Genomic DNA, 16180 nt, shown 5'->3' with positions numbered 1-16180 from the left:
GCGATTGATTGGTTTGCGCAACATTTATAGCGTTTACAAAATAGGGGGTAGTTTTATGGCATTTTTATTAAGAATTTTTTTTTACTAGTAATGGCAATGACCAGCGATTTTTTATTGTGACACTGACATTATGGCAGACACACTGGACATTTTTGACACATTTTTGGGACCATTGTCATTTATACAGCAATCACTGCTATACAAATGCATTGATTCCTGTGTAAATGACACTGGCAGTGAAGGGGTTAACCAGGGGGTGGCAGTGTAGGTGTTAAGTGTGTCCTAGGGACGTGTTACTAACTGTGGGGGGGGAGGCTGGGCTGTGTGCTAGTGAACACCGATCTCTACTCCTATCACAGGGAGCAGAGATCAGTGTCACTTGTTGCTAGGTAGAACGGGGAGATGCTGTTTACATCGGCATCTCCCCTATCCCTGTACATTGCACACTCACATCGGTCCCTACCCTCAAGGAGCCCACAATCCAAGGACCCCATTCATATACTAGGGCTTAAATTTGGTGTGTGGGAGGAAACCCACGCAGGCACAGGGAGAACATGCGAACTCCAGGCAGGTAGTGTTGTGGTGTGGTTGGGATTCGAACCAGCGACCTTTCTTACTGCTAGGTGAGAGTGCTACCCACTACACCACTGTGCCGCCCAACATCTTTGTTTATCAGTGTTTATCAGTGTTTATCAGTGTTTATCAGTGTTTATCAGTGTTTATCAGTGTTTATCAGTGTTTATCAGTGTTTATCAGTGTTTATCAGTGTTTATCAGTGTTCATCAGTGTTCATCAGTGTAATTTGTTTATTGATATTTTTATGTTTGTTTTAGTTCTTTCTGCTGTTTTTTTTTTATTTTTTTGAGAATGATTCTAGTATTTTATTTTTCAGGAAGTGGTTAAATTACCTTTAGATTTTCTGAAACGCCTGTGTTTAAAGGTCCAGTCAGAGAGACCAGGTAGGCATCTGATTTACAGCAAGTTATGATTTGCATAAATTAACGTTATTTGACGTTCATGTGGTGATGGGTGGTTGTACCAGTTTACAGGTTCATGGATACTGTTTTTTTTTAATCCAGGGATTGATGTAGTGTGCCCAGTCCACCTGTCTCCTAAATAATCCCCTTAATTTGATTTTAGCTGCAGGTCTGGAAGGATATTATAACCCAGCTCATTAGCTCCTTGTTCTTCCCTTCAACACCCTACGTTCACAACCCACACAAAGCATTGAGCTCAAGTTCTTGAAAAGAACCTAGTGTAGTACACAGACCAGATTTGGTCTGGCGATTTGATCCCAGGTTCCATTCCTTAGTAGCAGCCAGGCACATGACATTCCATATTCAGTCTGTAAACCGCACACCACTCCTTTTTTTGTTTTGTTTTTGGGAGAAGAACGTGGAGTTGGGGAAAGTCTATGGCTGCAACGGGCAAGTACTCACTGTTTCTGATTTCCAGACAGCTAAGTGCAGGGTCAGAAAATTTCAGTACTTCAGTGGCCTATGCACCTGATATGTAGTGGAATTTCTAAAAACACTCCAGGAAGGATAGGGCAGAGGTCCTCCAGTCAAATTGTAGCAGGGACCCCACAGAAATGCTGCAGTCCTGGGTGAATCTCCCAGGGATGCCGCAGCCTTCAGTCTGGGTCTTACTCCCCCAGGACTAAGAGAGCTCTGCTCTGGACTCTGGCCCCCCTCTCTCAACCTCCTGCTAATCACCTGCATAACAATGCAGCTGGGGTCATGATTCTCCTACCCACTGTCCAAGGATCCCCTGGGAGACCGGGAAAAGCAATGGAGCCCATACTTTGAGTCCAAAGCAGACCCAATGCCTCCCTGATTACAGAGAGGCCTAAAACTAAATTTAGCAGAACAGTAGCTCAGAGGGCACTACGCTAGCTTGCTTAAAGCGGGAGTCCACCGGGACTCCGCGTTTTTTTTTTTTTTTTAAAAGCCAGCAGCTACAAATACTGCAGCTGCTGACTTTTAAAATAGTGACACTTACCTGTCCAGCGCGCCCGCGATGTCGGCACCCGAAGCCGATCGCTAGGTCGTCTGTCGGGTGCTGCCGCCGCCATCTTGGGTATGGGAATCAGGAAATGGAGCCTTTCGACTTCATTTCCCGGTTCCCTACTGCGCATGCGCGAGCCGCGCGGCGCAATCCGGACGGTCCCCGCTGCCTCTGGGAACTGTGTGTTTCCCAGCAGGCAGCGGGGCACTTGCGCAAAGGGGCGGGCAGTTGCGGAAAGGGGCGTAATCTACGCCCCTTTCCGCAGACAGCTATCCCGGAAGTGGGTGCAGTTACCTGGATTATCCAGGTAACTGCACCCCCCTCCCCCCTGAAAGGTGCCAATTGTGGCGCCGGAGGGGGGGGGGGATTCCGATGAGCGGAGGTCCATTTTAGGGTGGGCCTCCGCTTTAATTTTCAATTTTGGTGCTAACTGAATATCTGTTCAAACAGCAGCACCTGCGGGGAAGGTCACTATGGTCTCCACATGCTCAAAACACAAACCGAAGATGTGGACAATTAGAGAGGCCCTAGCGAGGGCTTAAACCAAGATGGCAATCACTTCTTTTCCCCATCCTTGCCTTGCCAGAGCTAGTACTAGTGTACCATGGAGCTACTCTAGGTGGGTGAAGGATCTACTCACCTCGAGTAGCTCCATGATACACAAGTACTAGTTAAGGAAATATCTCAAACAGGGTGGATTTGATTTAAATCAGTAGTAAAAAGGCTTGATTTAAATCATAATTTTTTAAAGAGCAACTGTCATCTTTCCCGCAGCGGATCCTCATCCTACCCACTGTTGACTCACCTACAGTCCTATTCACTTTAATGGGACAGCTGGTGATGCGGCAGTGACACAACAAGGTGAGGGAGGTGGCAGCAGCTGGTCAGTGGATGCCCGCTAACAGGCGCTGCCATGATGGATCTGAAATGACAGGTGCTCTTTAAATGTAAGGACATGTTCTTGCTGGTAGTTAGAATCTTTAATATTTGCAAACAAAATAAAGGTTTCCTATTTAGAATAATAAGCTTGTCAGGTTAGTAAAACAGCGCTATCAGAACGGATTCAATCATGCAGTTTGTAATGTACATAGAGGAATATTCCTGAACTTTGTTTTAACTAATGGTTACTGTGAAATTGTGTGAATGCATCAATGCAGTGTGTCTTATTTCAGCTTGAAGAGCTTGGATTCATTGAATGAGCATACCAAAAATGTAAATATTGCAGAATATACAGCCTCATGTTACATAACTAAGCTTCATTTCATGTTGAATAAACTAAATTATTAATTTATCTTAAAGCGGAGGTCCACCCTAAAATGGACCTCCGCTCATCGGAATCCCCCCCCCCCCCTCCGGCGCCACAATCGGCACCTTTCAGGGGGGAGGGGGGTGCAGTTATCTGGATAATCCAGGTAACTGCACCCACTTCTGGGCTAGCTCTCTGCGGAACGGGGCGTACGTTCCGCAAGCGCCCGCCCCCTTCAGCAAGTGCCCCGCTGCCTGCTGGGAAACACACAGCTCCCAGAGGCAGCGGGGACCAGCCGGATTGCGCCGCGCGGCTCGCGCATGCGCAGTAGGGAACCGGGAAATGAAGCCGAAAGGCTCCATTTCCTGATTCCCATACCCAAGATGGCGGCGGGACCCGGCAGCCGAGCGAGCGATCGGCTTCGGGTGCCGACATCGCGGGCGCGCTGGACAGGTAAGTGTCACTATTTAAAAGTCAGTAGCTGCAGTATTTGTAGCTGCTGGCTTTTAAAAAAAAAAAAAAAATCCCGGTGGACTCCCGCTTTAAATAGAAAACTATCTTTAGATTTTACTCTAAAAGCATTTTATTAAAATAAATTTGATAACAATTTAAAAAAATCTGATCTTAAATAAAAGCAATTCCTTTTTTTTTCTTTTTTTTTAATCATTGATTTTTATCCACCCTGATCCCAAGCATGCACACCTTCACCCACCTAGAGTAACTCCATGGTACACTAGTATTGGTAAGGGAGATATCCCAAACATGCACACCCTCTTCACTATCATTTTTTTGTATTTTTAACATTATATGTTATGTCTTTTGGATTTGGGGGTTTTCTGAGGCACAACGGCACCTTGCCTGCCGACACTCACAATCTTGGAAGCTGCACCTGTGGGGAAGGTCACTATGGTCTCCACAGGCTCAAAACATAAGCTGAAGATGTGGACAATTAGAGAGGCCCTCACAAGGGCTTCAACCAAGATTGCAAATGCTTTTTTTCCCCATCCTTGCCCTGCCAGAGTGCAGACAGAACCATTGGAGGATGATGATGCAAATTCATAAGTGAGTGCAATGCTTGATATGCCTCTGTCTGGTCTCCCAGCAAGATTTCTTTAAACAGATAAAAATATGCTATAAACAGCACTACATTCCCCCTCAGAGCATATTACAGATTGTCGTGTGGGATTAGAGATCTGGGGCAGAGAATGGCTGACTTAGAAATTCACGTGGATGATGATAAATGAAAGTTAAATAACAGAGAACATGCTGAGGCCATAGAGTCATTGCAGGGAGAGAACAGAATGCCTACCGTATGTCACGTTTAGAGGGTGCTGAAAATCGATCACTCCGCTCTAATTAATTTACGTGTGCTAAGCTTGCCTGAAACTATTACAGACCTGCAATCTACCACCACATCACTATTCCAGGAACTTATGCCTTCACTCCCTATTGATTGGTTGGAAAAGGACAGAGTCCCCCGTGTTCTCGCCAGACAACAGCCACACCGCCAGATGTAGGGCCATGAACTCCCAATTTCAAATCCTACTCCAGCACCAGATCTGCTACTTTTGGACCTTTTCCATTGCTCTTAAATTCACATATCATGGGAAACGATATGCCAGCTCTTCCCCCAGATCATTTACAAGGGCTTCCTGCCGACCTGCATTTGGCCCCTCTGGCTGATTCTGTCCAGTCAGCTTCACCTTGCGCTCCAAAGCACACCACCCCAAGGCTGTACACTGCCACACCACAATGGTCCAATCTTCTCCCAAGACCATGGGCACTCCAGCTCACCAGTCAAGATCTGGCTTTTAACGCATTTCGAGATGGCCCCAGGATGAAGGCGTGGAACTATTTGTCCCTTTAGGACACACTTCTCCTGGCACGCTTGAGCTCAGTATTCCTGCTCTGAGCATCATAAGTTTACTTTGCATTGGTTCTTTTATTCTTTACTCTAAATCAATGGTCATCAACCCTCTCCTCAGGGCCCACTAACAGGCCAGGTTTGCAGGATAACTGAAATACATCACAGGTGATATAATTTCCTGCTCAGTGATTGCAGTATTCTAGTCTGTATCGCCCCAAGGTAATAAAACCTGGCCTGTTAATGGGCCCCTGAGGACAGGGTTGGTGACCACTGCTCTAAACCATTGAGACTTTTCAAGTGTCATTATACTCTAGCTATTAAACCATAGGTTAATTGCACCCTCCCGTCTCTGTCTGTGGGTTTATCTGGGATCAATCTACCCTTCCTTACTTGCCTATATTCTACTAAACTGGATCAGCTATGTGGATGAGTTTACTATATTCGGATTCACAGTTTACGGTTTGCCTCAATCTGCTAACATTATTGCCAGCTTGTTGTTTTTGTTAATATTTGAATATTGATATATCCCTCATTTGTCTATAAGTTTCCAGTCCCCTCCTAATTGTTTAACTTTCTTCAGATATGAATGGTTCCCAATTTACCCCTTCCCTTCTTCCCTCCTCTCTCCTTCTCCTCTCCCCTTCACCTTACTCTACCCCCCCCCTTTTTTTTTTACCCCAGATTGGCCTCAGCGTCCTTGGTACACAGACTTGGTGCGTCTGGTGGCAGTTGCTCCCTGACGACTGCTGTTGCGAGAGGACCTCCTGTCTCAAGGTCCAATTCTCCATCCTGCTTTACCATCGCTGGCTTTAATGGCATGGCTATTGAGAGCCAGGTGTTGAGGAACCGGGGTCTGTTGGACTCGGGGATTCCAACTATGTTGAGAGCACAGAAATCTTCTTCTCGGAAGATATACCATCGTACCTGGAAGGCCTACATCTCCATGTGTGAGGAGAAAGGATGGCATCCGCGCTCCTTTTCCAAATTCAGGATCCTGCTGTTTCTTCAGCAAGGAGTTGACCAGAGATTGGCATTAAGCACCATCAAAGGGCAAATCTCAGCCTTAACTGTCTTTTTTATTTTTTTTTTTCAACGACCCCTGGCATCACACTCCTTAGTGAGTACATTCGTTCAGGGGGTACGACACGTAGTCCCTCCGGTGCGTCCACCGTTACCCCCATGGGATTTGAACCTGGTGTTGTCGGCACTTCAAAAACCGCCATTTGAAAATATCAGGGAGATTCCCCTGTTGACTCTTTCCCAGAAAGTGGTCTTTCTGTTGGCCATCACATCGGCCAGGAGGGTTTCGGAACTGGCAGACTTGTCCTGCAAGTCGCCCTATCTTGTTTTTCACAGGGATAAGGTGGTATTGCATCCGCAACCGTCCTTTCTACCAAAAGTGGTCTCGGCTTTTCATATCAATGAGGACATTGTATTACCATCTCTGTGTCCTAAGCCGAAGCACCCTAAGGAGGTGGTCCTTCACGCTCTTGACGTGGTTAGGGCTCTGAAGGTGTATTTGCCTGCCACGGCTGGCTTTCAGAAGTCAGACTCACTGTTTGTTCTGGTGGCTGGTCCAAAGAAAGGCATGGCGGTCTCGTCGGCCACCATTTCCAGGTGGATCAGACAGATTGTAGTACAAGCCTATGCCTTGAAGGGGCAGGTGCCCCCCTTTCTGGTAGCCCACTCCACAAGGGCAATTGAAACGTCTTGGGCCTTCCGACACCAAGTGTCGGTCGCTCAGGTATGTAAGGCGGCGACCTGGTTGTCTGTCCACACGTTTGCCAAGTTCTACAAGGTAGACATCAGTGCACCGGCTGATGCCTGTTTTGGCCGCAAAGTTTTGCGTGTAGTTGCAATTGAATATGCAATAGATATTTTTTCCTGGTTTTTCGATAAAAACGCAGTACTGTTATGTTAATGCACCGTTGCATTACTTCCGCAGTTTGGTGCGGTCTTGGCGATCATTCCTGTTGAGGATACCCTGTTTTTTTGTGGTGGTTTTCCACGCACTGCTGTTTTTTTGTGGGTTTAGTTTCACTAGTTCCCACTTGCCATGGTGTCCCACCCCTCGTTTTGGCACTGCTTGGGGATGTCCCATTTGTTACAGAGAGGAGCTGTCTCGGGTGGTGAATATAAAAGAAAATGGGGTTTTTTGTACTCACCGTAAAATCCTTTTCTCTGTAATTCATCGACCGATACAGCACCAGACCCTCATTTTACCTTTACGTTATGCTGCTTTTCAAGGTGAAGGGTTGTAGCCTGAGAGACCGCCCCCCTGGGCGGAACTAAGAGTTCTGAGTGTTGTGTTACAACTTTGCCTAGTATTCTCCTAGTGATAAGGCTAACAACCCATTTGTTACAGAGAGGAGCTGTGTTGGTCGGTGAATTACAGAGAAAAGGATTTTACGGTGAGTACAAAAAGTCCTATTTTTCTTTTGGTGGGCCAAGCCGCTTAAAGAGCCAAAGCCCATTTCCAGAAAGTGGTGTGCTAAGTGTGGGACCAAGATGGCTTTGGGATACACAGAACCGCTATGTAAAATTTGTGTGGGCAAGCTGTTCAAGGAATTTTTTTGGATTCATTTACACACCTTTAAGGTGTTCAAGAAACTGATTGCAGATGTCAAAACTCCAGCTGCTCTTTCTGGGAATCCCTCTCTTACAGCCTCGCCAAGGTCAGTCACCTCAGGATCTCAGGAGATGGTTCGGTAACGAGCAGGTAGCTTTGAAGCCAGTGAAGTAGCCACCATTGACTTGAACACTGAGCAGGTAGAAGGTGACGAAGAAGAAAAAAAAGGGGCCCCAAGTTTAAACTGTCCTTAAGGGAGGTCGATGACCTTTTAGGTGTTGAGACAGGGCGTTACTTTGGGTGGCGGGCTTGTGGAACCCAGCTTACCTTGGGCAGCTCTGGAAACTCCAGCTCCCCCGACCCCTCCTATGTGTAAATTACCCTGTGTACATTAGGGGCACGGGGTGACCGAGAACACCAGTCTAATCTGCGTTAGTCTGACTCGCTGTAAACCCACACTGGAATGTTGTATATGTTGTGTGTTGTCTTATAATGTTCATGGACTTTTTGATTTCAATGCTTTTTTATTAAAGTTTTAAGCAAAAAAAGACAATAAACCACATTTACAGCATGTAGTATGACAATATTACTTAGACGGGTTAAGGCCTAAACCTGAGATTACATTGCTTATCCAGACTATTCTATATTTGTACGTAGTAAGTGGAACATAAAATATTCGATGAGGGTAGGCCCCTCCTCCAGATACCCCAAACGGGATCATGCTGTATCTAGAGGTATAGGCACCCCCATCTTTGCTAGTCTCATAGCATCAGCGAGGTTTTTAATACAAGCTGGATATGTTATATATTTGGAAGTACCGTCTAGTATCCAGTGCGCTACAAGAAACATAGTACTACCTGGGTTGTGGATAAACAATAAATGAGAAAAACCTGAACAAATAGGTAATGAACAATACATCTAGAGGATTTGATTGTGAAGGCTTATCTAATTGGGACCTTCTGTTGCATTGTGTCAACGCGAAAAAGAACAAGCGATGAAATAAAAAATAAAAAAAGGGGGGGTGGGGGGTTAAGAAGCAGGATCTATGCAGTATACTGAACCATAATGTATATAGTGCGGATGAGATGAGTCAGATGGATAAGGGACGGAGCTTGGCGAACCAAGCATCCCATGCTTCCCACCTGCTTGCTATTTTAGCTAGGGATCCTTCTGCTGCAGCATACATGCGTTCATAGGCACCATGTGTATGTACCAGACGTACTATTGAGATCTGCTCTGAGGATTTCCAATTGCGGGCTATCACTAGTCTAGTCACCAAGAGAATCTGTGTTATTATACAACGGAGTTTGTGTGGGTAGTTTTCTATGCTATAGAATTGCCATTTCAGGGGATGGATTAATAGGGATACGTGTGACCTCTGCAAGTAGGTGGAAAACATCTGCCCATAGTGTATTAATTTTGGGGCAATCCCATATTATATGGTAGAGGGTGCCTGCAACACCATATTGTATCTGAGGTTTCATTGAGTGTAGCTGCGCAGGAGTAATGTACCATCTGAGGTTAAGTTTATAGGTAAGTTTATAGGTAAATTCCCATAGGTTAGCTGATTTCGTTGCTGTGTTGATGGAGCGAAATGCATATTGCCATTGTTGTGGAGAAAGTGACACCGATATCCCTCTCCCATTTAAGCATGGGAGGAAGAATATCGAGGGTGGTTTTACCCTTAAGTGTAGCGTAGAAAAGCGAAATGTCTTTGGTTGGGGCTGCAGTGCTTGTAAAGTATTGCCAGAGTTTCGTGGGCATGGTAATTTGGATGTGTGGGTGTCGAATTAAACAGTGCAAAATTTGAATGTATTTATAGTAATCTTTCAAGGGGAGCGAAAAGGTTTGTTGCAGTGTAGGGAATGGATGGGGGAATTCAGTAGAGTATAAGTCCGCAATATGTGCTATACCTTTGTCTTTCCAGGGGGTTATCTGCATGTTGGGTATGATCAGATTGAGGATTTCTATCGGAATGGGCACTTTGCATGAAGCGGCAGAGGTAGGTAAGTTTGTAGATAGGAAAATGCTGCCACTGATGCGTGTATGGTCGGAGACATGTGTTTGTCAGATTTGCGTAGTGTGGGAGAGCTTAGGAGCCAATTTTTCAGGTTACCGCTAGGAACTTGGGAAGCCTCAATGGAACTCCAGTGGTTGAGAGGGTCAGGGACGAACCAGTCTCGCATCTGCGCTAAGATTGCAGCGTTGTAGTAATCCTTCACATTAATATACCCCATACCGCCTGCTAACTTATGCTTTGTGAGAAGCTTATGACTTACTCTAGCTCTTTTACCTTGCCAGATAAATTTTCTGAGAAGGGATTGGATCTGCGTGAAGAAAAATGTGGGTAGCGGGATGGGCAGCGCTCTAAAAAGATAGTAGTTGTGGGAGTTTAACCATTTTAAAGGCAGCTAGTCTGCCTGCGCTGGAGAGCGTCAATTTGGAGATTTTATTCAAATCTGTGGGTAGAGCGTGTAAGAAGAGTAGATAATTAGCTTGGTATAGGACAGTTGTGTTTGCAGTGAGTGTTATGCCCAGGTATTTGAGAGTATTTGCGGACCATGCGTAATGATATCTATTTTTCAACAGTGTTTGCTGCTGCTCGGGCAGTGCTAGGGGGAGCATATAGGACTTGGTAGTATTGACTTTATAGTACGAAACATAGCTGAAATCATCGAGTATAGCTTGCACCGAAGCCAGGGAGGTGGCAGGATTGGTTAATGCAAAAATATCGTCAGCAAAGAGGCTGATCCGGTGATCAGATTTTCCAATATAAAAGCCAGAGATGGCATCATGGGAACTAATTTTTGCTGCAAGGGGTTCAATCATGAGGTCGAAGATCAAGGGCGAGCAAGGGCAGCCTTGTCTCGTGCCGTTTGTAATGGGAAGTTGTGTAGATAACATAGACAAACAGTAGACTTGGGCTGAGGGGGTAGAGCCCTCCCTGGCTTTGGTATGGTGACAATTAAAGCTTTTAGCATTTCTTGAGGGAAGGAGGCGGAGGAGGCAGCAGAGTTGAATACAGGGGTTAGGTATTCAGTAAGTGTATGGCTAAATAGCTTATAGTACTCTCCCTCAAATCCATCCGGACCGGGGGCTTTATTGTTGGGTAGAGTTTGGATGGCCCTCTTGACTTCATCTTGCGTGAATGGGACGTTCAATCGTTCTAATTGTTGAGGGGTCAACTGGGGTAGACGAACAGACTTCAAGAAGGCCTGAATCTGGGAGGGTTGGGGCTGGTGTAGTGAGGTATCGTCAGCGAGATTGTATAGGCCGCTGTAATACTCACTAAAGGCATTGGCAATATCTTGCGGGTTAGTTAATTTAGATTTTGTAGGGGGATGGAACATAAAGGGTATGGGCAATTTTGGCACATGTCCTTTGATCTGATGAGAAAGCAATTTACCTGGTTTATTACCCTCGGCAAAAAATTTCATTCTAAAGCGTTTTTGTACTTTGTCGTGAGTTTCTAATAGTAAGGTTCTAAGTTCGAGTCTTAGGGAGGTCAGTTCCGATTTAAGTGCCGAATTTGCGTATTTTTTGTTAAGTGAATCCGTGGCCTGTATTTTGGCAAGAATGTCCTCTAAATGCTGCCTCCTACGCCTCCTGTCCCTAGCCCCATATTGAATGAATAAACCCCTCATATACGCTTTATGTGATGCCCACAATATATGAGGGTCTGTAACAGAGTCCTTGTTTTGCGAGAAAAAAGCTAGTAGGTTGTCTTGTAACAGGCCGGCGTATGGGTCTGTTTGCAGGATCTTGGTGTTAAGTCTCCACAGATAGGCTGGGGGGTTCTAGTAGAGTCTTCGATGGTTATACTAACCGGTGAATGGTCAGACCAGGTCGTGGGATGGATAGTTGAGGAAGAGATTTTTTGAAGAGTCCAAGGGTCTGTTAGAAAGAGGTCTATACGCGAGTAAGAGTTGTGGCAGGAAGAAAAAAAGGTGAAGTCCTTTTCATCAACGTGCAGACATCTCCAGACATCGTATAAGCGAAAGCTTACTAGAAGGGGGTTTAGAGCTGGTCTGTGTCTCTTGGTACGGACAGAGGAGTCCAATGAAGGATCAGGGGTGCAGTTAGTCTCCGCACCAGATTGTTGCTCCGTGCTGAACTGCAGCAACTTTCTTATGGAGCTTGCGTAGGAAGCGTGTTTGGTGAACATTAGGAGCGTACAGACTAACAATAGTGTAGGGAGCTGCATTAATCATGCAGGTCAAAATGATGTAGCGTCCGTCGGGGTCCAGAGTAACTTGGGTAAGCTGGTATGTTAGGGAGTTGTGAATGGCAATAAGAACCCCTTTCCTCTTTGATGTAGCGTTAGCCATATAGATGGTATTGAAATTTTTGTTGATGCAGGAAGGAGGGCGACTGGCTAGAAAGTGTGTCTCTTGTGCACACAAGATATCACACTTGGTTTGCTTGGCTAGTGACCATAGAGAGGCCCTTTTTAGCAGGATGGTTTAGCCCTTTGGCGTTTATGGAAACTATTTTGATGGTCATGTTGGTAGATCAAGTCGGAAGGAGCTGTAGTAGCTGGAAATGTTACCTGGGTTGCTGTAGGAGGGAGAAAGGGGTCCAAGATGATTCGTTAGACGATTTCAGGTGATGTTGCAGAGAGGATTGTCGAAGCACGACAATGTAGGTAGGAGTGGATCCGTCTTCTTCTGGGACAGTAGGTAGACACCCTTGAGGTCCTGCTGGGAGAGGGTAGGAGAGACACACAACAACAAAAAAATAAAAATAAAAAATGTATGTATGCAAAACAGAGATAGCTACTTTCTGTAAGGTGAAGGTACTAGAGCACCTGTAGAATCTCTAGATGATATGAAAGGATGCCTATTAATTAGGCAGTGAACCGTGCTATGTCCGCTTAAAGTAGCAGCAAGGTAAAAAATAATTAAGGAGTGTTTTTTATTGGATAGTCCTAGGCACAGCCCTGCCAGAAAACACTAATTGGGGTAAAGAGTTCTCTGAAACCGAACGTGAGCATAGAACACAACCGAACGGTGTGCGTTGGCCGTAATCCCGGGTTCCTATGGAGGAAGTTGGTTTCTGTGGGATCTTGGCGGGAGGGGTTGTGGGGACATGGTGCCCGTGTTGCGCTGATCCATGGGAGTCGCCTCATTGAGAGCAGGAATGATGTTCCAGTCTCGCAGGAGCCGCAGGCCCTGTTGCAGTGAAGTAACTAGGTGCTTTGATCCCTCATGATGGATAGATATTTTGGCTGGTGCAATCCACTGGTACTGGATTTGATTATTGTGTAGCGCCTTGGTGATTGTATTGAGTTGTCTGCGTCTGCTCAGGGTGTGCTGGGATAAGTCAGCGTATATTTGCAGATGGCCGTATGGATCAGGAAGAGAAGTCATTCCTCTTACTTTTTGCATGAATTGCTCTTTAACGTGGTAGAAGTGCACCCTAAGGATAACGTCTCTAGGTACAGCATCTGGGAGGAAGGTGGGCTTTGGCAATCTATGTATACGATCAATGACAAGCTCAATGCTTTTTGCATCGGGGAGCACAGCTTTAAGAAGGTTTTTCGCATACAGGGGCAGCTTAATATTTTGAACAGATTCAGGGACCCCACGAAATTTAAAGTTGTTACGTCTGGCCCTGTCCTCTAAATCTGTGATTTTATCTTTTTTTTTTATCACAATAAAGTTTATTAGAAAGAATAAGGTAAATACAAAAGGTAAAATGTGTCACAGAAAAAGTATAACAGTAAGGAAATTATGGACATTGAGATTGGTCAAGTAATCTTAGGAGTATATCATATGAAAACAATCACATATGAAAATAGATTATAACAACTATTATATAAGTAAGAGGGAGGGTGTATGTAATCATACCATTGTAGTGTGATAATCTGGATGAAAAATGGATTGGTTGCTCGGATTACTGGGTGAATAATAAAAATATCAAAGAAAGGCATATATTGTTCAATATAACAAAACTTTCCCAATAATATTCTGTTACAGAAAAGAAACAGTTACGTTTGTATATCAAGTAATGAGGTTACAGTAGAATTGTGTCTTGCAAAAGTTACGCCAAGGTTCCCACATTTGCCTGAATTGAATAATATAGCCCTGTTCAATAGCGATAATTTCTTCCATATCGTAGATATGGTGTACTTTACAGAGCCAGTCTCCAGCTGAGGGTAGAGAGCGTGAGTTCCAATGTAGTGGGATCAAATTTTTAGCTGCATTGAGGAAATGTCTGATCAAGGATTTTTTATATGTGCTATATGAAAGGTTGTTTATATGCAGTAGACACCAAGCTGCGTCTAGGGTTGTGTGTGAGCCTGTAATATGGTTGGTCCAGTATCGGACTTGATTCCAAAAGGGTCTCAGAAGTGTGCAGTTCCACCAAATGTGTAGGAAGTAGCCCATTTCAGAACCGCATCTCCAACAGACTCTGGAATGTTGATGAGACCAGTTGTATTTGGTGAGTGGTGTAATGTACCATTGTGTGCGAATTTTATAAGAGATTTCTTGCATTTTCGTACTAAGTGCACATTTGTGTGTGAAGAAATTCACTTTTTCCCATTGTTTCGAAGAGAATTGGGTATTGAGTTCTTTTTCCCATTTGAGTAGCCCATTTCAGAACCGCATCTCCAACAGACTCTGGAATGTTGATGAGACCAGTTGTATTTGGTGAGTGGTGTAATGTACCATTGTGTGCGAATTTTATAAGAGATTTCTTGCATTTTCGTACTAAGTGCACATTTGTGTGTGAAGAAATTCGCTTTTTCCCATTGTTTCGAAGAGAATTGGGTATTGAGTTCTTTTTCCCATTTGAGTTTATATTTGTCTCTTTCAGTTTTATTTTGACAAAGAAGCCATTTGTATAGTGTAGAGGTTGTTTTTCTGGTTGGTGATTTCTTTAGGCAAGTGAGTTCAAATGTAGACAAGGGTCTAAGGATCTGGTCTTTGTGTTTGTTGTTAGCTATAAAGTCATGTATTTGCATATATGACCATTCTGATAGGGGGTGTGTTTGGAGTGTTTTGTTTAGTTCCTGTCTGGATTTCAGTTTGTTATTGTGGATGCAGTGAGTTATTAATAAAGGGTCAGAAGGATAGGTAGTGTACATCTTTGGATTATTAAGACCGGGAATAAAATCTGGGTTATTGGCTAATGTCACAAGGGGTCCTGTGTCCGTGGATAATCCTAGAGGGACTGCAACTTTCTTAAATATTTTGAGTGTATTGTTAATAGTGGGGTGTTGTTTGATTGAGAGAGGGAGGTTTAGGTAGTTAGTCCATGGGAGATGTGGTATGTCTAAGGTGGAGTGAGCTTTTTCTAGGTTTACCCAATCCTTGTGGTTGGCATGGCAATGCCAGTCTATAATTCTGGATAATTGAGCAGCCTGGTAATATTTCCTGAAATCGGGAAGTCCGATCCCACCTTCTTGCTTTAATCTATAAAGGTATGTAAGTTTGATGCGTGGTTTTTTATTTGCCCACAGAAAGTTTCTTTGTATGCGGGAGAGACGTGTGAAGAAAGACTCGGGTAACTCTATTGGGAGTGTATGGAATAGGTATAATAGTCTTGGGAGAATTGCCATTTTTAAAATTGCAGCCCTGCCAAACCATGAAAATTTCCCTTTCGTCCATTTTTTTAGGTCTGTTTCTATTTTTGTCAGGAGAGGGTGGAAGTTGAGTGAGTATAAAGAATTAGGGTCTTGGGAGAGATAAATCCCCAGGTAAGTCAGGGAGTTTGGTTCCCATTTAAATGGGCAGTTGGATTTGGTTAATTTTTCGGTTTGAGTATCCAAATTCAAACCCAGGGCCTCACATTTTTTTTGATTTATTTTAAAATTGGAAAGATGGTTAAAGTCCTGGAATGTTTTCAATAGGTTGGGGGTTGATATATGTGGTTGTGTGATGTAAAAGAGCAGGTCATCTGCATATGCTGCAGTTTTGTATTCTCTGTTCTGCACCTTGATTCCGTGGATCGCTTCTTGTTTGTTTATTGTTCTGATTAGGGGTTCGATTGACAGGATGAAGAGTAAGGGTGAGAGTGGACAACCCTGTCTTGTACCATTTTTGATAAGAACTTTATTTGATAGAGAGCCATTCACTTTGATGTTTGCACTAGGGTTCGCATAGATAGCGCGCATCCATTTCATTAGGTTTTGTCCAAATCCCACATGCTCACATAGTTTGAACATGAAGTCCCACGCGACTCGGTCGAAGGCCTTCTCCGCATCAGTTGACAGGAGAAGGCCCCCGACTCCCTCCCTCCTCATCCTGTGGATCAAATTAATGGACTTAGTAGTGTTATCCTTTGCCTCGTGATTAGGCATAAAACCCACCTGCTCAGGTCCAATAAGCTTGTTTAGCAGTGGTCTCAGTCTGTTGGCGATAATTTTAGTTAAAATTTTGAGGTCTAGGTTGAGGAGTGATATGGGTCTATAATTCGTGCATTCAGAGGGATCTTTGTTAGGTTTTGGTATGATGGTTATGTGGGCTGCTAAAAATTCACTGGAAGG

General features: G+C 44.4%; 1 protein-coding gene across 6 annotated transcripts in view; it reads left to right on the top strand.

Annotated features, from left to right (window-relative positions):
* IPPK (inositol-pentakisphosphate 2-kinase) overlaps window positions 1-16180 on the top strand; it is a 1165378-nt gene that overhangs the window by 325518 nt on the left and 823680 nt on the right. For 5 of the 6 annotated variants that reach the window (XM_077452467.1, XM_077452466.1, XM_077452469.1 and 2 more), the window contains exon 4: window positions 893-959. The exons of the other annotated variant lie outside the window; for it this stretch is intronic. In XM_077452467.1, coding sequence (XP_077308593.1) covers window positions 893-959 — 67 coding nt within the window. The remainder of the gene's footprint in view (window positions 1-892; window positions 960-16180) is intronic. 6 annotated transcript variants of the gene reach the window in all.

Source organism: Lithobates pipiens, unplaced genomic scaffold (assembly GCF_037356315.1).
Source record: "Lithobates pipiens isolate NorthernLeopardFrog02 unplaced genomic scaffold, aLitPip1_a1.2 Scaffold_23, whole genome shotgun sequence".
In the NCBI taxonomy this organism is placed as follows: Eukaryota; Metazoa; Chordata; class Amphibia; order Anura; family Ranidae; genus Lithobates; species Lithobates pipiens.
This window is presented reverse-complemented; position numbering and strand designations above follow the sequence as displayed.